The sequence below is a fragment of the Stegostoma tigrinum genome, chromosome 37 (assembly GCF_030684315.1).
Source record: "Stegostoma tigrinum isolate sSteTig4 chromosome 37, sSteTig4.hap1, whole genome shotgun sequence".
Taxonomy (NCBI): Eukaryota; Metazoa; Chordata; class Chondrichthyes; order Orectolobiformes; family Stegostomatidae; genus Stegostoma; species Stegostoma tigrinum.
In genome coordinates, this window is record NC_081390.1 from 12,999,699 (window position 1) to 13,024,026 (window position 24,328).

The 24,328-nt window shown below is 43.0% G+C and overlaps 2 protein-coding genes across 2 annotated transcripts; both read left to right on the top strand.

The window, feature by feature from the left end:
• Window positions 1-674: 674 nt before the first annotated feature.
• On the top strand, window positions 675-8,624 carry LOC125467595 (dual specificity protein phosphatase 13-like). The gene is made up of 3 exons (XM_048563674.2): window positions 675-951; window positions 3,268-3,485; window positions 7,623-8,624. The coding sequence occupies exons 1-3, from the start codon at window positions 782-784 to the stop codon at window positions 7,847-7,849; spliced, it is 615 nt and encodes a 204-aa protein (XP_048419631.1). The 5' UTR covers window positions 675-781; the 3' UTR covers window positions 7,850-8,624.
• A 236-nt stretch (window positions 8,625-8,860) lies between these two features.
• dusp13a (dual specificity phosphatase 13a) lies at window positions 8,861-24,302 on the top strand. The gene is made up of 4 exons (XM_048563304.2): window positions 8,861-9,011; window positions 13,142-13,295; window positions 15,842-16,062; window positions 23,781-24,302. The coding sequence occupies exons 2-4, from the start codon at window positions 13,144-13,146 to the stop codon at window positions 23,978-23,980; spliced, it is 573 nt and encodes a 190-aa protein (XP_048419261.1). The 5' UTR covers window positions 8,861-9,011; window positions 13,142-13,143; the 3' UTR covers window positions 23,981-24,302.
• Window positions 24,303-24,328: the final 26 nt, after the last annotated feature.

A 24,328-nucleotide genomic window follows, 5' to 3' on the forward strand; every position in this document is an offset into this window, starting at 1 on the left:
CTCAACCTCCTATGCTCCAGAGAAAGATGTCCTAGCCTATCCAGCCTCTCCTTATAACTCACGCCCTCTATTTAGAGTTATTTTTATTTCAAAAGTATACTTTATTCATAAATATATTTTTGTAAATATACATCGCTGTAATTACAGTTTAGTTCTGTACAGTAGCACATCAAACAAACATAGGAGTTTGACTGTATCTAACTAGACCAACAGGATCTCTTACACATACAAGATTATATTCAAGCCATTAGGAAGGTCCAATAACTGAACTGACCCTCATTTAACTTCAGCAGAAAGACCTCAGACTGTGGTCTCTCCAAGCTGCTTCTTGGCAGCAGCTGCCCCAACTTTTGGCATGATCAGTTACAGATAGTTTCAGAGATGTGATTACAACCTCTGGAACAGTTGGGACTTGAACCTGGTCCTTTGAGCTCAGAGGTAGGGTCTCTACCACTGCACCACATAAGCCCTCAAAGACATACAGCATGCAGTTAACATCATTCCACCAGTTCTAAACTAAACTGTAATGAAATGTTTTGAAGCCTCCTCTTTTATGCATTGTGTTTAAAAGCTAAATTTAAAAGCTGCGCTGCATAAAATGATGACTACTCTTATTATTTTTGTAACGGCATGAAATGGAGCAGGGAATCACAGCTGTTTGCAAATGTCAGAGAGAGAGCAACACTGTTGCATTCACAGTCATAATCATTCGGACAGAAAATGTTGTGAAGGGCTGACGAGCCTTCAAAAGCAATACTTCTGGAGAAACTGAAGTGTACCCATGTCAGCAACAGAATCTCTTTCTGGAGTTGGTCTTGATTCCTCCACCGATAATATAATCCATGATCCAACAACACCTTCTGTAACAGAACTGGAGATGATCCTGGAGGGCAGCAAAGCCCAGCTTAACCATATCGATGAAGTGTGGCCTAACCTCTACATTGGGGATTTGTAAGTACACGCAGTCGTCACAGAGATAGTACACTTGGAGCAAACGCCACTTTGGATAAGTAACTCAGTATAGATTTATTTATTTAACCATATTCATTGGCACTGACAATTGGCTTTAGTACATTGTTTTGGGTGGTTTGCTATATGAGGAGACATTTGGTGGTAGGTCGGTGTAAAGTCTAAAACCCCCCACAGTTTGTGCAAGGATGGTACAATGGTTAGCACTGCAGCCTCACGGCACCAGTAACCAGGTTCAATTCCAACCTTGAGCAACTGCCTGTGAGGAGTTTTCACATTCTCCCTGTGTCTGCATGGGTTTGCTCCAGTTCCCTCCCACAGTCCAAAGATGAGCAGGTTAGGTGAATTGGCTGTGTTAAGTTGCCCCTGGTGTTCAGGGATGTGTAGGCTTTGTAGGTTAGCCATGGGAATAGGTGGAATATTGTTTGGCAGGACAGTATAGGCTGAATGGCTGCTCCCATGCTGTAGGGAATCAACAACTACAGTTTGTGCTGGAAACAACTTCTGAAATTTATATAATTGTGTGTCCATTATTTCCATAGTGAGTAATCTGTGGTAAAAGGAGGGGCAAAGATGTTTTTATTTTTTCTCCAATGATTAATGGTAATCTGAAGGAAGGGTGCTTCTCGTGAGGACAATGAGGTTTTTGATGTTTTATTCTTTGTGAAATAACAAGGCACTCTTAAGTAACAATGCATCAAAGTGGCCCAGGTGAAAACCAGCATAACTCTCCAAAGATGTTCGTTAGATCTATCAAAGCTAGCACTTGAATTCTCAATTGTGTATCAGAAAAATAGGACCAGGAGGTGACCATACTGCCTTGGGAGTTTGATCCACCATTCAGTCAGATCATAGCTCACTGTCTGAGGTGAGATGAGAACAACTCCCAATATTTTAATCATAATTGCTTCATCAGTGAGATAATCTCAGTCAGTTAGCTCCTCATGACTGGACCTGAATGTGAGATTCTCCTTCTGTATGCTGTGGACAAACAGTTAAAATGTGAACAGTTGTTTCTATTTGCTGAATTAACACCAAGTTGGAACATAAACATATGCATTTGATGCTAAAAATATTACATTTTTAGTCCACTTTTCATCCTCCATATCTGGAAGATGTGTAAGCAGTCAATTTTCCAGTAACTCATTGAACAACCAATACCTTGTACAGGAATTTAGACTTTTTGACCCCAGCCTAACCAATGTTCCTCCTAACTAAAACTCTCAAGTCCAGGCAACATCCTTGTACACTTCTTTCGTTTTCTGTCTCCACTGCAAACACTTCTTTCCATCATACGATGACCAGAAATTCATACTGTCATCTGGCTGTGACCTCACTCTTGTATGCTGTTAACTTCCAAGCTCTGAGACTCTGGCTAATGAAGCTAATAAAGGCCATTTGCCTGGATGGGTTCAGGCCCAACAAAACGAAACAAGCTTGCCACCATCCAGGTCAAAGCAGCCTGTTATATTGCCATTACATCAACAAGCATCTACTCCCTCCACCACTAACCCTCAGAAGCAGTAGTGTGCACAACCTACAAGATGCACTGCAGAAACTCACCCAAGATTCTCAGACTGCACCTTCCAAACCCATGAACACTTCCACCTAGAAGGACAAGGGCAACAGATATAGGGGTAAATCGTCACCTTCAAGCTCCTCTCCAAGCCACTCACCGTCCTAATGTGGAAATATATTGCTGTTCCTTCTCTGTTGCTGGGTCAAAATCCTGGAATTCTCCCCGCTAATGGCATTATGGGTCACCCCATAGCAGTGGGCTGCAGCGGTTCAAGAAGGCAGTTCACCACCACCTTCTCAAGAGCAACTAGGGATGGGCAAGAAATGCTGGTCAGCCAGCGACACCCACATCCTGCACGTGAATAAATAAAAAAAATGTTATCTTCTGGCCTAGTCACTTTCGAGGATCTGTCTTTCTACACTTCATCAGTATGCTCTTGTGTGTTCCTTTTCCTTGTTAGCTTGGATTGAATTCCATTTGCCACTGCCTATTGATATTTTCCTGCAGTCTAATACTTGCGTCTTCATTACCAACCACACAGTCAATACTGAATCACGTGCAAACTTCTCAGTTTACCCCCTAACATACAGTTCCAAACCAATGGTATATTCCATAACAGAACAAGTCTCCTAGTACTGAGCCCTGCGGACATATCACTGACTGAGCTATTGACTAACTCAATGCACACTAGAGACTGTGCCACAGGCTTTCCTAATCTTTACAGTAAATAGTATAACATCACATTGTCGTCTTACATGATCATTCTGTTCTCGTTATAGAGTGATAGCCCATGACAAAAAACAATTAAAGAAGATGGGGATCACCCATGTGTTAAATGCTGCACATTCCAAATGGGGTAGTGTGGGAGATCAAATCTTCTATGGCAAGAAAATAAATTACTTTGGTATAGCAGCTGATGATTCCCCAGATTTTGACCTGAGTGTATATTTCTACACTGCAGCTGAACAGATACATCAAACACTGAACTCTCCGAATGGTAAGGCATGTTTTGGCATTCATTATATTTAAATATACTAAGCCGACAACACCATTATTGGCAAACCTGCTTATTGTATGAAAACACTCCATTAGTGTAGAAGAGGAGGGTGCTATATTTTGTAAAATGCTAATCCTTTCATAGTATAAGGCACCACTCTGCCGAAAAGGGACAGTCGTGTGGTGTGTTCCATTGGCACATCATGGACCAGCAAAGAGGTTCCGGATGTGAGTTTGCTCGCTGAGCTGGAAGGTTCGTTTTCAGACGTTTGGTCACCATTCTAGGTAACATCATCTGTGAGCCTCCGATGAAGCGCTGGTGTTATGTCCCGCTTTCTATTTATCTGTTTAGGTTTCCTTGGGTTGGTGATGTCATTTCCTTCGTTCGTGGTGTCATTTCCTGTTCTTTTTCTCAGAGGATGGTAGATTGGCTCCAAATCAATACGTTTGTTGATGGAGTTCTGGTTGGAATGCCATGCTTCTAGGAATTTTCGTGCGTGTCTCTGTTTGGCTTGTCCTAGGATGGATGTGTTGTCCCAATCAAAGTGGTGTCCTTCCTCATCTGTATGTAAGGATACTAGTGATGGTGGGTCATGTCATTTTGTGGCTAATTGATGTTCATGTATCCTGGTGGCTAGTTTTCTGCCTGTTTGTCCAATGTAGTGTTTGTCACAGTTCTTGCAAGGTATTTTGCAAATGACGTTCGTTTTGCTTGTTATCTGTGTATGGTCTTTTAAGTTCATTAGCTGCTGTTTTAGTGTGTTGGTGGGTTTGTGGGCTACCGTGATGCCAAGAGGTCCGAGTAGTCTGGCAGTCATTTCGGAAATGTCTTTGATGGAGGGGAGAGTGGTTATGGTTTCTGGGCTGGCTTTGTCTGTTTGTTGGGGTTTGTTGCTGAGAAATCGGCGGACTGTGTTCATTAGGTACCCTATACAGACAACAAGCAAAACAAACGTCATTTCCAAAATACCTTGCAAGAGCTGTGACAAACACTACATTGGACAAACAGGCAGAAAGCTAGCCACTAGGATATATGAATATCAACTAGCCACAAAAAGACATGATCTACTGTCACTAGTATCCTTACATACAGATGAGGAAGGGCACCACTTTGATTGGGACAACACATCCATCCTAGGACAAGCCAAACAGAGACACGCATGAAAATTCCTAGAAGCATGGCATTCCAACCGGAACTCCACCAACAAATGTATTGATCTGGAGCCAGTCTACCATCCTCTGAGAAAAAGAACAGGAAATGACATCATCAACACAGGAAATGACATCGCCAACCCAAGGAAACCTAAACAGATAAATAGAAAGCGGAACATAACACCAGTGCTTCACCGGAGGCTCACTGATGATGTTACCTAGAATGGTGACGAAACGTCTGAAAACGAACCTTCCAGCTCAGCGAGCAAACTCACATCCAGAACGTCAACCTGAGCTACAAATCTTCTCAAAACCCGCTACCAGCAAAGAGGGGCAGGAAGACCCTGCATCTGCATTTGAAGCTTCTAATTTTAAGGGGTGGAGACAAAGGAAAGGCTAAATATACAGTTACAATGAGGGAGAGAAAGAGATTAAGCATTAAAGGAAGTCAACTTACATGCGAACATTTGAACTAGAAGCAAGAGTAGGCCATTCAGCCCCTCGAGCCTGCTCTGCCATTCAGTAAGGACTTTTGATCTGATTGTAACCCCCTAATCCCATTTTCCCACCTACCCTGGTAAGCTTTCAGCCCCTTCCTTAACAAGAACCTAGTGATGATTGTACACCTATTCACGACCAGGTACAGCAATGCGTTGAAACATGACAACATTTAGTGGGGTCAATAATCATCCTTCATGCAGTGGATTAATTCTAGGACCCAGCAGAAACACACAATATCATAAGAATTATTCTTGAATGCATAGACAATACCCACATATGCTAAAGATTAAAACCACAAACCTTTTGCTAAACAGACAGTAATTAGGTTGGAAGAATGCTATGGGCTAATATTACTGATTGATATTTTAATTTGAGGCAGAGAGTGGCATGTGGTATTGTCATTGTTTTAGTAATTGAGAGACATAGACTAGTGGTCTGAGGACATAGCAGCTATAGAATTTAAATTCAAGTAATAATTCTGAAATTGACAGCAACCTGCAGTGATGTTAACTGTGAAACTATTATTGACTGTTGCAAAAGCTATGTCGTTCACTAATGTTCTTTAGAAAAGGAAATCTACTATCCTCACCTTGTCTGGCCAACACATGACTGTAGATCCACAGTAAATGTGCTTGACTCTTAATTAACCTCTGATTAAGCTGAGTAAATCACTCAGTTCAAGGACAATCACAGAGAGGCTGGTTTGCCAGTAACACATGTTAGAGTAAATGTTACAAAAGCCTTCACAGCATTCTTAGCTTGGCCGAGTGTCAATGCTCCCCCCCAATGTTGTGTGACCATTCAGCTTGAATGTTCCTACTCAGGCCACTTACCAGTTATTGCCTGCGCAAAAATAAATTAAACAGACCAGAAGCACATTCGGAAAGAAGTGAGAGGCCAAAGTGCACAGCATTTGTATTAATTGACAGCTGCACCAGACACAGTCTCTACTGGAATTTTTGCATTTTGTTTTGGCAACTCACCACCAAATGAACTAATTAAAATAACTAAACATGTAACAACAAATAATCACTGCCCTCCAGGGGCTGCCTAAGTCAGTTATTAATATTTTTAAGCAAGCTACTCAGAATCAAAGTGATACATCAAGTGTTGCTGGTATTTGCACCAAGATTTGCTGCACTGGAGATATGGACACTACCACTACGGCTCAAAAGCTCATCCTTAGGCAGCTGTTCATTTCTTTTGTATTGGCATCAAGACTTTATAACCAATAAAGATCAAAGACAAATTAAACGCCAAATTTTAATATCCCTGTGATTATGCATCAACCTCGGTATTCACCCAAGATTTTGGAAAAGGTAGTTAAATTAGCACAAAACAGAGAAAGGCTAGACTAATGTAAATAGAGTCAGAGGCATTTTATTTACTCTGGCTAATAATTCAACCTTTATTTAAGGAAGGATGCTAAAGCTGTGGAGAGGGTGCAAAGGAGATTTACAAGAATGATGTCAGGAATGAGGGATTTTAGATACAAGGAAAGATTAGAGAAATTGGGCTTAGTCTTCTTGGAGCAGAGAAGATTAAGAGATGACGTTATTGAGGTGCTCAAAATGATGAACAATTTTGACAGGGGAAAGAAGGATATTCTGTTTCTACCAGTTGGTATGTCAGCAACTAGAGATCACAACTTCAAGCCTGTCAGCCAGAGAGCTAGGAATGAGAGGAGGAGAAACCTCCTTTAATCAGAGAGTTGTCAGGATTTGGAATGTGCTGCCCGGGAGCACGGTGGAGGCGGATTCTTAGAAGTTTCATAAGAGAGCTGGATACATATTTGAAAGTGAAGAATTTAGAAGCTACACAGACAGGGCTGAAGAATAGGATTAGCTTGGTAGTGTTTTCTGGAGCTGGCGCAGACATGATGGGCCAAATGGCCTGCTCTGGTACTGTAAAATTTGATGCTTCTAGTTCCCTGAAGATAATTCAGTAGTGATATTATCTGTTTAAACAAAACTATTTGTTAATAAGCGAATAATAAGACAGTCACAATGTCACCTGGGTAGAGTTTCTGTCTCTCTTTTTCTGACACAGGGGCATTGCTCTCTAATGTCCACAGGTTTCTGTTCCCTCACCCACTGTCTGGATGTGAGGTTCACAGAGGGGTCAGCAGGTTGATCCTCTAGGAAGTTGATCTACTTCAGCCAAACCCTAATCCTGACGTCATGTCAACTCATGTCAATTTTTCAGCATGTGATTTTGGACAGTAACCGACATCAAAAACCCTCCACTGACCTTTCCCCTCCAAAGCCCTGGTGTAATATGGGTAGGTATTACCACCTTGATGAAAATCAGCCAATGCTGCACGAGTTGGGCCTTCCCAGTTGAGTCTAGCTTGGTGCCAGGCTCTTCTTCACACTGTCACTGGGAAGCCCAGTCTTTTCCCATGTTTGGAATGTAAAATGAAGCAATTCTGGGATGGCCTGTCACTAACAATCCAAACACTCAGGTGTTATCTCTTTCTCTGCAGTGAAGCTCCTGGTGCATTGCATTCTTGGGATGAGCAGATCAGCCTCCCTGGTACTGGCATACCTTATGATTCATCACAACCGCTCTCTGCTCGATGCAGTAAACCGGCTCATTTTATACAGGCCTGTTTCACCCAACCGGGGTTTTCTGGAACAATTACGCAAATTAGACATAAAGCTAAATGAAGAGAAGAAACTACAGTCCATCAAAGGTGCCTCATATTGCTGAGGACAACCAGCTGATGCTGTTATTGCCTCTTGCACAAGGTTTAAAATATTTTCTAACTGCAGAGGGATATTGCAATCCTTTTGGGCCGTTTACTGAAGTAATGTAACTGTATTATCTGCGACGTTTTGCACCGCGAATGTGTCCTGTAAGATTAATACAATAAAAAGATCACACAGTCCCTATGATCTACACAGCTATTTTCACTTTTGGAGATATGCATTGATCCACGATATTAGCGGCTCTCATTTCTTATTCCCCAACACCAGACAAAGTCCGCCCAGGAAAAGCCACACAGTTTTGCAATCAACTGGACAACACTTGTATTCTGATTTCAGTTTTCCTTCAATTCGAAGTGAGAGTCGACTGCAGTAACTTGCAGGCAATTTCTCTGATTGTCCCGTCTTCACTATTGGACTTCTGAGCCACCTCATATTATCCGTTTGGGACAAAGGGTTAAGAGATGGTTGTGATTTTTCAAATAAACAAAATTGAAATACAATTTATCATCAATGATTCTGTGTGTACTGACATCGCAATATTAAAGAAAAAGTCAGAAGTTAGGGAATACTTTGCATTATTTGGATAGCCATTACCATTGTTTCAACCGAATGATCATATTCATTGTTTATTAAAGGAATTTTCTACCTGAAGGAATAGTTTGTGATTTTCCATCACATCTAATTTCTCTAATTGTAACCCTTCCATAATATTTAACACTTTAAAAACAATTGTTTGTAACTCACAACGTGATGGAATAAAGCATATCATTATGTCACTTATTTGTAATGCCTTTTGTATGAAAATGAGATACCTGTGTGGTACGTGAAAAATATTTTCCAACACATTTTTTCCTCCTGCCTCCTAACACAATGGAACGTTGGAGAAATGCAATGGGAGGGAATTTAAAGGTTCCCATGTATCTGCCAGCCTGGGGTAATTAGCCATTGGTCACACTTTCTGGCAGTAACCCAGGCTGACGTCTGGCAGCAACCTGAGAAGTTGTGCAGTTTAGGCGATGACAGTGCGCACAGAGACAGTCATATGTTTTGCTCAGTAAACTGATAGGGGAGAAGGGCACAGCGCATCGCTTAGTAACTGGGGAATGGAGTAGGGGCAGGAAGGAAGAGCCCGTGAAACAAATTCACAGTAAGAATTAAAGACGGTAAGTTCCACAAATTGCATAACGGGGAGAGAGACAATGTTCGTGTCAGTTTAAAACTGTTCTTGCTGGCTGACAGGAATGCTTCAGAAGCAGACAGCTATTTTTACTGGAACAAATGTTGGATGGTCTGCAGCTTGAAAACCAAGTGCAGTTGATCTTTTTCAACTTTGGCCAAATGCTGTTCCTTGCTTTTGCATCTCAAAGCTTTTAACAGACAATGAGTTATGCCTTCTGATAGACAGTAATTGTTGCTAAATGGTCAAATGTGGCAGTAAATGTGCATCCCTACAGGAGAAAAGATTAAAATAAGTTAGCAAATACTGAATGGTGCATGGATTCATGCTATGATGGGCTATCATAAGGCATTAGATTGCAGATTTACATCTACGTGAATGTCCAGACATAACTGGGCTGTCACCAGATGATAGTTCACTGGACAAGAAGTGATATAAAAGTTAATGTCTGTATATACAACCAAATAAAAACAGAGCATACCTGTAGGCAAAGAATGTTTCGGTGATTTTACTAGCTGTTTAACCAGTCTAAGTGCATAATAGAGTTTAAAGAAAATGACTGATAGAACATAGAACATAGAACATAGAACAGTACAGCACAGAACAGGCCCTTCAGCCCACGATGTTGTGCCGACCATTGATCCTCATGTATGCACCCTCAAATTTCTGTGACCATATGCAGGTCCAGTAGTCTCTTAAATGACCCCAATGACCTTGCTTCCACAACTGCTGCTGGCAACGCATTCCATGCTCTCACAACTCTCTGTGTAAAGAACCCGCCTCTGACATCCCCTCTATACTTTCCTCCAACCAGTTTAAAACTATGACCCCTCATGCTAGCCATTTCTGCCCTGGGAAATAGTCTCTGGCTATCAACTCTATCTATGCCTCTCATTATCTTGTATACCTCAATTGGGTCCCCTCTCCTCCTCCTTTTCTCCAATGAAAAGAGTCCGAGCTCAGTCAACCTCTCTTCATAAGATAAGCCCTCCAGTCCAGGCAGCATCCTGGTAAACATCCTCTGAACCCTCTCTAAAGCATCCACATCTTTCCTATAATAGGGCGACCAGAACTGGACGATGAAAGCAAATATTCAGTTTGGTCACCTTTCTTCATTAACAAGTAACTGGTACAGTTTCCACAAGTTCTCCTTTGTTAAATTTTAATGTTGCTTATTTTTTTTTAACCAGAAGGCCTAGAAAAATGATCACTGATTTCTGACAGTGAGGTTATTTTATTAATGTGGAATTAACATTCCATATGGGGAATGCTGCAATTGACCACAATTATACTTATTCGCTTCTAAAGGTGTACATGCAGTAAATGGAAGCAAGTTGAAGTTAAGAAGCTTTTCAATGTAGTTTGAGAGTGCATCTCTGAAGTTACATCCCTGTTCTTCTCTGATGATTGTTGTGCTAAGTAGATGTCATGTTCAGACAAACACCTGCCCAGCTTTCAATGAGTGTGCTTCATTAATGGCACGGTGGCTCAGTGGTTAGCACTGCAGCCTCACAGCACCAGGGACCCAGGTTCAATTCCAGCCTCAGGTAACTGTCTCCATTCTCCCCATGTCTGTGTGGGTTTCCTCCGGGTGCTCCAGTTTCCTCCCACAGTCCAAAGATGTGCAGGCTCGGTGGATTGGCCATGCTAAATTGCCCATAGTGTTCAGGGGTATGTGGGTTATAGGGGAATGGGTCTGGGTGGGATGCCTCAAGGGGCGGTGTGGACTTGTTGGGCCAAAGGCCCTGTTTCCACACCGTAGGGAATCTAATCGACAGGATTCACACTTGCAGTCAAAGTAACTTCAACTATTGGGATACAATATCCAATGGTATAACATTCAACATTAAAAATCTGTTCAAAAACAAAGCTGGCTGGAAAAACTCAGCAGGTCTGGCCGCATCTGTTGAGAAAAGCAGAGTTAATGTTTTGGGTCCAGTGATCATTCTTCAGAACTCAGACTTAAAATGTTAACTCTGCTTTCTCGCCACAGATGCTGCCAGACCTGCTGAGTTTTTCCAGCAATTGTTGTTCTTGTTTCTGACTTCCAATATCTGCAGTTCTTTGATTTTGTTTTGAAAGTTCTGCTCAATGGTTTCCACAACAATTAATGTACGTTTAATAACAAAAAGCTGCTCGAACTAAATAATCTGATATTGATAGTTTAGTTCATTAATAACTGACATAGCCTTGTTCAGATAGGGGATCTAAACAGAAAGATGTAAGTTAATGTCCTCATTGATCTTCCTGGCAACAAAAGGACAAGACAAATAGATTTGATTTCATCGTGCTTTAATTACTATCATTGCTATCCAATACCAGGGCAGCAATGCAGATATAATGGAATATCTTGTACTCTGCCTTGTCTTTTTCTTCTACTTGTGGGTGTGAATGACTGATAAGAAAAAAGTTTAAAAATAGATAGAGCTCAAGCTGAAGTAAATGAACTTGATGCATATTTTTCTGCTGGCATACATGAATCAAATACTATTTCAGAATCTGGATGATTGTCCATATAAAGTAAGGCAGTAAAAAATGTCTAAAAGTTTTTGGAAGACTATACATGTTGTCTATCTTTAGGTCTAGGCTTGTGCCTAGAGAAAAAGACTCTGTGTGGTGAGAGTACTTTAAGGTTAGAATCATAAAATCCCCTACAGTATTGAAGCAGGCCGTTTAGCCCATCAAGTCCACACTGAACCTCCGAAAAGCATCCCACCGAGATCATATTTCTGCAACGCTGCATTTCCCACAGTCAATCCACCTAACCTGTACATCCCTAGATACAACAGGACAATTTGACATGACCCATCCATCAAAACTGCACATCTTTGGACTGTGGGAGGAAACCAGAGCACCCAGAGGAAACCCACACAGACACAGGGAGAATGTGCAAATTCCACACAGTCAGGCAAATGAGGGTGGAATCAAATCCAAGTCCCTGGTGCCATGAGGAGTAGTGCTAACACTTCAGCCACTGTGCCACCCAGCAGTTAGGTACAGCAAAACTATTTCCCCTGCTGCAGAAACCAGAGTAAGATAACACAGTCTCAAAATTAAACAAACACTACGGAGGACTGATTTTAAGAAATGTATTTTTCAGATAAAGATCAATGGAAATCTGGAAACCCTGTCCACCCCAAAGACTAGGAGAGATGTTGATGAACTGGATTTCCAAGTCCAAAATTGGTGGATATATGTTAGATTTAGGAATCAAAGGTATGAAGCAAAGATATGGGAATAGAGTTCAGGTGTAGGTCAGCCCTTTAGGTATTGGTGGGTCTGGATATGAAAGGCTGGGAATGGGAGGTTGGGTAGTTTGACTTCCATAGGAGAAGAGAACCTACCAAAGGAAGTACCTACTCCCTCTTCTTGTCTCACCCAGTAAAATGTGCCAGGCTTTCCAACTAGGTAGATAAAATGATTGAGAGATTTGGCACAAGGTGTTTATCTGGGCAGTAATTTTCTATATAATGATCTCTTAAGCTCCAGGGGTGGATCACTGCCTCCACCCATCAGTAAAAGGGATGAAAAGCCAGGGTAGGCAGGCCCATTCCTGAAAAACAATTGCTGAACTTGAAATGTTAACTCTACTTTCTCTCCACAGAGGATGCCAGACCTGCTGAGATTCTCTGTTTCTGGGCAGGTCACATGCTGTGTTCATTCAGCCATCTCCCATTCCTGGCATCCTGCTGCGCCGTGGAATTCGAGGTGGAAAATCCAGTCAGTTACATCCCTGAGTTTTTAATTGTTCACACAATGTGGGAAATACAAAGGATTAAATTGTAAATATCCACTAACTGGCAGCAAAAGATATCCAAAACGTTAGCTGGAAACATTCAACAGCCTGACTATCTGGCCTTAATCAAGGAATTGTATCAATAAGAAAACTGAAAGTCTAATCCCGTAGTGACATATCTGATTGCAGAATTTGCACAGCAAATTTACAATGAATTGTAGTAAATGAAACACACACGGACTCTCAAACTGACTCAACCACTCATTCCAGTTTCTATTCTTCATTTTACAATCATTATGCTTTAAAAACAGTGACAAGACTCAATAGCAACACGGAAGTACAACTTTTAAAAGAAATAATAACAAACCCTTGCATTTCAGAAATGGACACCCTTGTATCACGGTCTGGTTTAACACAGAGGAAGGATGAGTATGAGCCTCCGAGTATATCAGACCTCAATCGGCTTCTGTGGACCAAAGCTGGAGGAAGTGGACACGTGGATCGCGTTTGGCCAAACCTACACCTGGGAGATGCGTAAGAGCATGCCTGCAAAAGATTACTCAGTTAACAGCCCTTGTTGCATTGTCAAATACAGGGTGGGTATTAAAAAGGAGCAGGAAACCAGTGGGAATAGGCTCCTGAGAGTTAATGTCTTACTCAGCAGACAGTCTGGCGTTTTTAATCACTTGGACTCATTGACATTACACTACCTGCAGGGGTTAGTGGAGTAGCCCAAGCCACTCACTGATTCCAGGTAAGTACTGCAAAACAGGGCCCAAGGACAGAAAGGTGAGGGCTGGGAGTGTTGGGAGACTGGTGCAGGTGTCGTTCCCTGTAGGGACAGCATCGTGCTTCTCCGAGGCTTGGAACAGGAGAATTAAAATCTGTCTTACAGGCCAGAGGCCCTTGTGCCATTGTTGTTTCTGGCAACAGGTTAAGGCTGAATGTAATGATCAGCTCTCACTAGGTTTAACAGAATCACAGGATTCTTACAGGGCAGATGGAGGCCATTTGGCCCACTGTGACTGTGCTGTAGTTGTTTGAATGATTGTTTCACTTAATGCCCTTCTCCCTGTAACCCTGCAGTTTGTTCCTTTTCAACTAACAGTCTAACGCCCTTTTGAACACATTGACCTACTTCCACCACACTTGAGGTGATTATTTAACGTGCCCTCACAGCTTCATTAGTTAAAACTGGAACTGGTTATTGGTCATGGACAAGTAAGCAATGTGCTCACTTGAACTACTCACCAGAACAGTACAAATGTTCATTGAAATGTTATGGATACTTCCAAGTGCTTTTTTTAGGTCTTATTTTACATATCATTTTCATTCTATTATTTTATTTTTGTTTCAGGTGCACGTAGTTAGTGGCATGTTCTGCAGAAACGATGGGCTTAGAACACTAATACCCACTGAGCCGGTGGATTTGGTGCAAACATTCTGTCACCATTAGGTAACACTGTCAGTGTGCCCCCAGTGAAGCGTCAGTGTTCTGTCCCGCTTATTATTTATGTGCCTCAGTTTGCTGGGGTGGTGAATATTATTTCCAGTTTCTCAGTGGTTGGTATACCAGCTCTAATTCAATGTGTTTGTGGATGGATTCTGGTTGGAATACCAGGCCTCCAGAAACTCCCTGGCGTGTCTCTGTTTGGCTCGTGCCATTATGGATTGTGGATGCCAGTCGAGTTCATGTCCCTCATTGTCTGTGTGTAGAGAGGTAAGTGAGAATTGGTCAGGTCTCTTGGTGGTGAGTTGGTGTTGGTGTATCCATATTGTCAATTTTCTTCCAGTTTGGTCTATGTTGTGTTTCGCACAGTTCTTGCATGGTATTTACTAAATTACACAGTTTTGCTGGTTTTGGGTATGGGGTCCTTGACGTTCTTCAGTAGCTGTCATAGGGTGGTTGTTGGTTTGTGGGCTACCCTGATACCTAGGGATCTGAGTAGTCTTGTGGTCATCTCTGAAATGTCCTTGATGTACAATAGGGTGATAGGTAATTCTGGTCATGTTGTGTCTTCTTGTTGTGGTCTGATTAGAGGTGGTGGCGGATTGTATTTTTTGGGTATCCATTCCTTTTGAAGGCTTCGTATAGGTGCTCCTGTTCTGCTTTGCATAGTTCCAGGTTGCTGCGATGTGTTATGGCTTGTTTAAACAGTGTCCTGATGCAACTCCATTTGTGGGCATTGGGGTGTTTGTCAGTGTGACTGAGTATCTGGTCTTATGTGTGGTCTTTCTATATATGCTAGCCTGGAGTCCCCCGTTGTTTTTGCGTTGTACCATTTTGTCCAGGAAGGGTAGTTGTTGCTGTTCTCTTCTTTTGTGAATTTTATCCCAGTGAAGATGTTGCTTATGTGTAGGTGGGTTTCTTCCGGTTTGGTGCGTTTAATAATCACCAAGGTGTAATCTCCATATTGGACCCAAAGTTAAGGTTGTATAGTGGGGAGCTTTGTCCGTTCTAACCTTTTTTATTACAGCTTCTGCAATCAGTCCTGATATTGGGAATCCCATTGGTGTTCTGTTGATATGTTTGCATAAATCGATGACGATGTAACCTAGCAGGGTGGCGAAACATTTGCAATCAAACCCACTGGCTCAGCGAGCATGTCTACAACCTCATGCACAACCCGAGCAACAAATCTTCTCAAAAACTTTAAACATCTAATGCTGTGTTGGCTCAGGCACTACCCAGGCCTGCTTTAAATCGGTGTGGTGTGCAGTTTATCAGTAGTCTGCCCAGCAAGTGTGCCTTGTTCTCAGCGTACCTGAATGTGGAGGGGCGGCAGTGACTAGTGTGGACTGCTGCTTGGCTATGAAAACTAACTATGAGAACCTGAACTTCGAGACCCTACCTGAAAACCTCTGTCAGTATCAGACCTGGAAGTGGAGAGATAACTGGTGATCTGCACTGAGACAAGAGATTGACAGCTGTGAGGTGTTCGGCTCTAGCAATGTCTGGGTAAATGCCTGTGTTTGTGCGTGTGAGGGCAGTGAAATTGCCTATCATCGCCACCACAACAAGTCACTGAAAGCATTTTATGTACTAAACCAGCTTAAAATAATTATTTAATGTTCTCCAGGTGGACTGCTCGAGACAAGGGAACTCTAAAGAGACTGAGGATTACACACATCCTCAATGCTGCTGATGGAAAGTTCAATATTAACACCGGAGCCACATATTATAAGGACATGGGGATACATTACTATGGAGTAGAAGCATTTGATGACCCAAACTTCAACCTTAGCCCTTTCTTTTACCCAGCTGCTAAATTCATCAGAGCTGGACTAAACACACTTGGTGGTAAGTAAATGTCCAGGGTTATTTCAAAGTAAGGTCAGATCTATCGTCTCATATGGTCCTGCTCTTTAGGTTTCATCACATTTCCATCTGCAATGGGATTAGAAAAAAGGGAAAAGTTTTACGCCACTTGTAAGAAGTGGTACACTTTATTACCTGGAACCGAGGTGGAATTTTTCCTGGTACAAGCAGAGATTTCTTTGTGTTTATAGCATGTTACACAAGCCCTGATTCTTTAGTGCAGCCGTGAATGGAACCCACCAAAACACTTTTCCAGGCAATTGCTCCTAGCTTTTTACAGACAATACAATACATAACAAAAAGTTGTTTTAACTAAAAACAACTGAAAGAACTGCGGATGCTGTAAATCAGGAACAAAAACAAAGTTGCTGGAAAAGCTCAGGAGGTCTGGTGGCATCTGTGAAGGAAGAAACAAAGTTAATGTTTCGGGTCCGGTGACCCTTCCTCAGAACTGATGGTGGCTGGGAAAACGCCAGTTTAGATGCAAGAAATGGGGAGGTGGATGGGGTAGGGAGTAAATGATAGGATAGAGCCCACAGAGAGAGAACGCAGTTGGACAGACAAAGGAGTTGCTAATGATCAGGCTGGGAGGGTGAATAGTTGTTAATGGGGACTGTTAGTGACTAACAACGTGGGGGCGTGTAGTGGCAGGCTATGTGGTAACAAGGCCCGGTGTGTGGGGTGGGGGGACTGGGACATGGGGGAGTTAAAGCCCTAAAATTATTGAACTCAATATTGAGTGCGGAGGGCTGCAGGGTTCCCAAGTGGAAAATGAGGTGTTGTTTCTCCAGCTTGCGCTGGGCTTTGCTGGAACACTGGAGCAAGCCGGAGACAGAGATGTTGGCCAGTGAGCAAGGTGGTCCGTTGAAATGGCAGGCAACAGGTAGTTCAGGGATTTTTTTACGAGCAGAACGTAGATGCTCTGCGAAGTGGTCGCTAAGTCTACGCTTCGTTTCCCCAGTGTAGAGGAGGCCATATTGTGAGCAGTGAATGCAGTAGGCTAGATTGTGGGAAGTGCAGGTGAAATGTTGCTTCACCTGGAAGGTATGTTTGGGCCCTTGGATACTGGGGAGGGAGGAGGTAAATGGGCGGGTGTTGCACCTTCGCCGGTTGCAGGGGAAGGTGCCATAGGGCTGTGGGGAGGTGTTGGGGGTGAAGAAAGTGAGGACCAGGGTGTCCCTGAGGGAACAGACCCTGCAGAAGGCGGACAAGAGAGGGGAGGGGAATATGTGTCTGGAGGTTGCATCTCACTGGAGGTGGCGGAAATGGCGTCTGATGATCTTCTGGATGTGGATGCTGGTGGGATGGTCAGTGAGCATAAGGGATTGAGGATAAGGTAGGATAAGGCTTTTGTGAGAGGGAAGAGAAGGGGTGAGGGTGGAAGTGCAGGAAATGGGGCGGACCTGTTTGAGGGCCTGATCAACAATGGAGCTGGGAATCCTCGGTTGAGGAAGAAGGTGGACATTTTTGAAGCTCCCTTGTCAAAGTTGGTCTCATCTGAACATATGTGACGGAGACAGAGGACCTGAGAGAATGGGATGAAGTCTTTACAGGAAGCAGGGTGTGAGGACATACAGTCCAGGTAGCTGTGGCAGTCAGTGGGTTTGTAAAGGATATTTGTGGCCAGTCTATCCCCAAAAATGTAAACAGAAATGTTGAGGATGGGAAGGGAGGAGTCAGAGATAAACCAGGTGAATGTGAGGGCAGGGTGGAAATTGGAGGCCAAATTGATGAAGTTTTCCAATTCTAGAGAGAGAGGGAAGCAGCACTGATGACATCATCGATGTATCCGAGAAAGAGTTGTGGGTGGGTGCCTCTGAAATAGGACAGGAACAAGGAATGTTCCATGTACCCCATGAAGAGACAGGCTAACTGGGGCCCATGTGGGTACCCACAGCAACCCCTCTTACCTGAAAAAAATGAGGGCAGTTGAAAGAGAAGTTGTTGAGGGTGAGGACACACTCGGCCAAGCAGGGGAGTGTAATAGTGGGTCCTATCGCAGGTTCAGGTCCTTGCTCCACAAAGAAGCAGACAGCCCTAAGACCATCCTGGTGGGGAATGGACGTGTAAAGGGATTGCAGGACCATGGTGAAAAGGAGGAGACTGGAACCGATAAACTGGAAGTTTTGAAACCAGTGTTAGGTCTCAGAGGAATCATGGGCAGGGATTGGACCAGTGGGGAGAAGACTGAGTCAAGGTAGGAAGAGATAAGTTCTGTGGGGCAGGAGCAGGCTGAAACAATGGGTCTGCCCCGGACAGTCCTGTTTGTGGATTTTTGGCAGGAGGTAGAAATGAGCTGTGCAGGATTGGGGGCCTATTAGCTGGAAGGCGGATGGAGGATGATCACCACATGAAATGAGATCAGTAACCGCAGTGGATACAATGACCTGATGTGCCATGGTGGGGTCATGGTCCACGGGAAGGTAGGAGGGGGTACCTGAGAGCTGGCGCTCAGCCTCTGTAAGGTAGAGGTCAGTACGCCAGACTATAGCAGCACCACCCTTATCGGCAGGCTTAGTGACAGAGTTAGGGTTGGATCTGAGTGCACGGAGTGCAGTCAGCTCGGAGGGAGATAGGTTGGATTTAGTGAAGAGGGCAGCAAAATTGAGATGGCTAATGTCACGTTGACAGTTCTCGGGTAAAAGGCCGGAGGGAGGGGTCCAGGTGGAGGGAGAGCGTTGGAACTGGGCGAAAGGGTCTGTGGGCTGGGAGAGGGCTCTTGTCCAAAGAAATGAACATAGAAGTGAAGACAGCAGGAGAAGAGTTCGGGGTCATGTCATGCCCAAAATCCCTAAAGGTGGAGATGCAGATGGATAAAGCTGAGGCCTTTGCTGAGTACAGAGCATTGAGGGTCAGACAGCAGAAGGTTAGGGGGGATGTGAATACCTTACAGGAGGTGGGGATGGGCGTGGGTGGGGGGTTTGGGGGAGGGGATGGAGTCAGAGGGAAGGGATGGGGTGGAAGGTCTAAGAGGGTCATGGGTATTTTTGAGTTGTTGCATCTGTGGGCCTTGATGCCTGAAAGGAAAGTTTCTTGTCAGCACAGCGAATGAGCTGGAGGATGAAGTGGAACTGCAGAGTGGTGCAGCCCTGAGCCAGTGTGTTGCAATGCTGTTAGAGAGAAAGGTTGAGAGTGCGCATGTGACGCCGCACAGCACAGAGTGTGGATCTCAGGATGTGGCGAGAGCAGCTGTCTGTGAAACATTGAACATCATGGAGATAACTGTGATCCTGGGAGGATTCAAAACATGAGGGATGAAACTTCAGTTGAAATCCACGTGGGGCGGATCTGAGCCAGAGTTGTTTTAACTCTTCGCTATGAACTGATGCTTGGTAACACAGCCCATGGAATCTGAAATCAGATTAAAAGTCAACCCTGAGCAGCACAAACACGAATTGTCACATTGCTATGAAGGAAGATGATGGAGATAAAAACACTGTTTATCTGAATCAGATTACCTGATGTGTGACAGAGACCTATTTAAGTCCATATCAATTTGGAAATGCAAACTCCAGTTTTCCTGTCCATAAAGTCAACAACCAGTAAAATGTACATTGTTCTGAAGAGATCCACTTAACACTCTACGGGAAAATGTTTCTCAGATTGGCCTTTGCATTATATTTCCTTGAGAATACTTGATAAATACACACCTATATCTGTAGCGTCTGCTAGCTCCAATGTTTCAGAACCTTTTAACTGAACTGTTTATTTTTGGGTTTCCCAGGCCATTGGACAATATTTATTATTCTTTCCCAATAAGTCTTATAAACCCTGTTGTACTCAAATAGATCCTGAATATTAGCATATGAATCACCACTGATAAGGATGAGCTTTGTGTTGTTACATTATACTGCATTAGCAGGTAGAAAACGATGCCAGCAATTCCCAGAGTTATCTCAGAAGTTAAAGATTTTACAAAAGTATACTAAAATCTACAATTTACTCACCTGTTAGACCCAAGTTGACAGGAAGGGCAGACTAGCACTTAGCAAGAATGACTATTTATTGCAAATGAATAGTTTTTAGCTCCATGTAAACAATTACGAATCATTGATATGTAACTCTACTAAAGGAAACTCTAATCCTTTTATAAAAAGTATTGGTGTTATAGGTAAGGGAAAGGCTAGGAATGCAGTTCATTGGTCCCCGTCCATGTAATTTGCTGAGATCACTGTTTGGCTTGTCAGGATCTGCTGCTCCTCACCCAACCGGTGGAAGAGTTGGCCCCTGATACCCATTGGTTCCATTTTAAATTAGATCACATGGGATCCAGCGAGAGCGAGCCAACTGGATAAAAAATTGGCTTGGTGGTAGGAGATAGAGCATGATGGCAGAGGGTTGTTTTTTGGACTAGAAGCCTGTGACTATTTATTCTGCAGCATTTGGTGCTCGTTCCGTTGTTTATGATTTATGTAAGTGATCTGGATGAGAATGTTGGAAGCATGGTTAGTTAGTTTACAGATTAGATTAGACTAGCTTAGATTCCCTACAGTGTGGAAATGACACCAAAATTGGTGGCAACGTAGTCAGTGAAGAAGTTTATCTAAGAGTATAACGGGATCCTGATCAGTTGGTCCAATGGGCCAAGGAGTGGCAGATATTGGTTAACTTAGATAGATATGAAGTATTGAATTTTGATAAGCCAAACCAGGGCAGGGCTTATACAGTTAATGGTAGGGCCCTGGGAGTGTTGTCGAACAGAGAGACCTTGGGGTTCAGGTACCTAGTTCCTTGAAAGTGGAGTCGCAGTAGACAGGGCGGTAAAGAAGGCATCTGGCATGTGTACTTCATTGATCAGATCAATGAGTCTATGAGTTGGAGCGTTATGCTGTACAAAGCAGATTGGTGAGGCCATTTTTGGAATGCTACATTTAGCTCTGGTCACCCTGTTATAGTAAAGATATTATTAAACTTAAAATGGAGCAGAAAAGATTTGCACAGGTATTACTGGGGCTAGACGGCTTGTGTTATGAGGAGAGGCTGGGTAATCAGGGACTTTTTTCCCTGAAGCATAAGAGGTTGAAGGGTGACCTTATAGATGCTAATAAAATCATGAGGAGCATGGATAGGATGGATAGTCAAGGTCTTTTCCCCAGGTTAGGGGAGTTCAAAACTAGAGGGCATAGGTTTAAGGTGAGAGGGGAAAGATCTAAAAGGGACCAAAGGAGCAACTTTTTCACACAGAGGGTGGTGCATGCGTGGAATGAGCTGCCAGAGGAAGTGGTGGAGGCTGGTACAATTACATCATTTAAAAGGCATCTGGATGGGTACATGAATACGGGCCAAATGCTGGCAAATGGGACTAGGTTAATTTAGGATATCTGTCAGCATGGATGAGTTGGACTAAAGGGCCTGTTTCCATGTTGTACACCTCTATGACTCTATCACTCTATGAGGGGGCAGCCTGAAGCTGCAAATGGCAGCTTCTCTCAAGAAAACCAGGCCACTACCGGAATGGCAGGTTTTATCAGGAACTGGGCAATGTTATCCCTTGATTATGATCCAGTGTTGTTTTTGGAAACCCCTGTACAGATTTACTGAGACTGATTCCTGTTAATTCTAAAAAAGCGGAGATCTGAGATGAGGATGAGGATTCAGTGGGAATGACTCAGCCTGTCACTGTGGAAGTCTAGGGAAAGTCACACTGATGGATTTATGGTAAAGACAGGACCATTCACTGTGTGGAAGATGAGGTTATTAAAACCACCACATGCCATTTGGTTGGATTTCTTCAATAATATTCACCAGTCATGGGTCTTCATCAAATTAGAGGCAAACTTCTTTTGCTTTAATCAGAGACAGCAGACCGTGTCTTGGTTTAATGCCTTATACAGAATTCAGTATCACTGAGAGTGCAGCATTCCCTCTGTACTGGCACCATAGTATTGGCTCAGATTTTTGTTCCAGTCTCTGGGCAGGGGCTTGTACCTACAATCAGTTGACTCGGAAGCTATGGCCTGGCTAATACTATCATACTCTTCATCGGGCACAAGTGCTAGACTGTCTCTTCAATAAACAAACCAGCAACTACTGCAACTGTACCTGCACCGTATGGCCTGCAGTGGTCTAAGAAGGCAGCTCATGACCATCTTCTCAAAGATATTTGGGGATGGACAACAAATAAGGACCTTTGCCAGCGATGTTTACATCCCAAGAAAGAATTGCAACAAGAATTCTCAGGATGGTAATGCAATCTAAACGTAGTCAGTTTCTGGTACACAGGATGAGTTTGAAGTTCAGCTTATGCCAGACATGACATGCATTTCTTCAATTTACACCATGTCAAGGAGATTGCTTTGTTTGCTTGACAAAAGCATCTTATAAACGAGAGTAGTTTCGACTGGAGGGTGCATAAGAAATTAAACAATGATGGCTTTCCTTGGGGAAGAACACCTTGCATCAATCACTTGCATTTGTATAGCACCTTTCACATGGAAGGACACAACAATCTGCTTCAAAGAGGTATGAACAGTGGCTGTTTGCCTGATTAAACAGCAAGCTCTTTCACAGGCACATCAAAAACAACATGAATACTATTCCCAGGAAGATGCAGTGCAGCGTCTTTCTTTTTTCCAAATTTATTCACAGGATGCGGGTGTCAATTGCTGGGCCAGTATTTCACACCCTGCCCCAGTTGTTAAGAGCCAACCACATTGCTGTGGGCCTTGAGTTGCAGAACCAGATTAGCCCCAGTAGAAGATGGAGCCACTCCTCCATGCAGACCAGGTAAGGATGGCAATTTCCTTCCTTGAAGTACATTAGTGAATCAGATGGGTTTTTCCAAAAATGTGACAGTGGTTTCATGGCCATCGTTAGATTCTTATTTGCAGACTTTTAAAAAAAAATTAATTTAAATTTCACCATCTGCAGTGGTGGGATTCAAACCTGCGTCCCCAGGACATTACATGAGTCTCTGGATTAATAGTCTAACAATAATACCACTAGGCCATCATCTCCCCTCTGTCTGATAAAGGGCACTGGGACCAGCAACATTGAATTCATACTATTTGTATATTGACTTAAAAGCAAATACAACCAAACTAAAAGTGTACATTATTACATCACTGGAACATTTTGATACTTCAAACCAACTCTTCCTGTAACCAGTGCGAGTGAGATAACTAGTGCACCGTCACTGTATTGTTTTAACTTGTTTGTGGTTTTTGGGTATCCCTGACTAGGTCAGCCCTTCGTGCCCAGCCCTAATTGCCAAAGGGCAGTTAAAAGACTAGCACATGAGCCTAAGGCAATTTGCAACTGGATTGAGACAGTACAAGCTGGCATCATTCAGGATCCTTTCAGTCCACAGAGAAAAGTAGAGTGTGGACTTGATGTAATCCCTGATCGATGGAGTGAAGTAACTGCAGAGCACATTGATTGCGTCATTCAGATTCCCTTTGTCTATTTAACACTATAAAGTGAATTGAAAAGGAGTCTTCTATAGCATCCATAATAGAGATATTATTATAAGACAGTGCCGGTGAATTGGCTCAACAATCTCAAGTTATTGGTAATCTCAGAAGCTCAGTTCCTCCTACATGCAGCACCCTAGGCCCAGTTCTGAGGAAGGGTCACTGGACTCAAAACGTTAAATCCGATTTTTTTCTTCACACATGCTTCCAGACCTGCGGAGCTTTTCCAGTAACTTCTGTTTTTGTAAGCACAGTCTGTGTTGTTACCAGTATCTATCTCCTTTGCAGGTACAGTGTTTGTTCATTGTGCTATGGGAATCAGCCGAGCAGCAACCCTAGTCCTTGCATATTTAATGATCTGTGAAAAGATGTCTCTGGTTGAGGCTATTAAAACAGTGAGTGCTCATCGGAATATCTCACCTAACAATGGCTTCCTCTCTCAACTCCAAGAGCTTGACAGAGCCCTAATGAAAGAAAGAAAGAGATGATTGGACATTGAATGCTTGACATATGGTGACCTCACGGCAAGGCTTCATTTACAAAATATCTCGATGGAAAATAGCACAGCGAAAGTAGAAAGTAGACAGAGATTTATTAACTTTATGCTCTCAATTTGGCTCAGCATCTTCTTGGATACACGAGATATGATTGACTGTTGTTTTATGATTGACACAGCTTTAGTAGCACCAAAGATCACTGTTTTTATCACCTGTATCAATAAAAGGAAATGCAGTAACAACAATAGGAATTCTGTGAATTCAACAATAGTTCCTATACACTGATGGAATGGAATAAAGAGTTTAGAAATTAGTGGTTTATTGCATCCAAGGCTGTCA

Bases quoted from the DNA above. Each gene is read 5' to 3' on its own strand.
- LOC125467595 (XM_048563674.2), top strand. From the start codon at position 782: ATGTCAGCAACAGAATCTCTTTCTGGAGTTGGTCTTGATTCCTCCACC. The intron at 952-3,267 runs GTAAGTACACGC...TTCTCGTTATAG, and splicing joins AACCTCTACATTGGGGATTT to AGTGATAGCCCATGACAAAA. The intron at 3,486-7,622 runs GTAAGGCATGTT...CTTTCTCTGCAG, and splicing joins AACACTGAACTCTCCGAATG to TGAAGCTCCTGGTGCATTGC.
- dusp13a (XM_048563304.2), top strand. From the start codon at position 13,144: ATGGACACCCTTGTATCACGGTCTGGTTTAACACAGAGGAAGGATGAG. The intron at 13,296-15,841 runs GTAAGAGCATGC...AATGTTCTCCAG, and splicing joins AACCTACACCTGGGAGATGC to GTGGACTGCTCGAGACAAGG. The intron at 16,063-23,780 runs GTAAGTAAATGT...TCTCCTTTGCAG, and splicing joins TGGACTAAACACACTTGGTG to GTACAGTGTTTGTTCATTGT.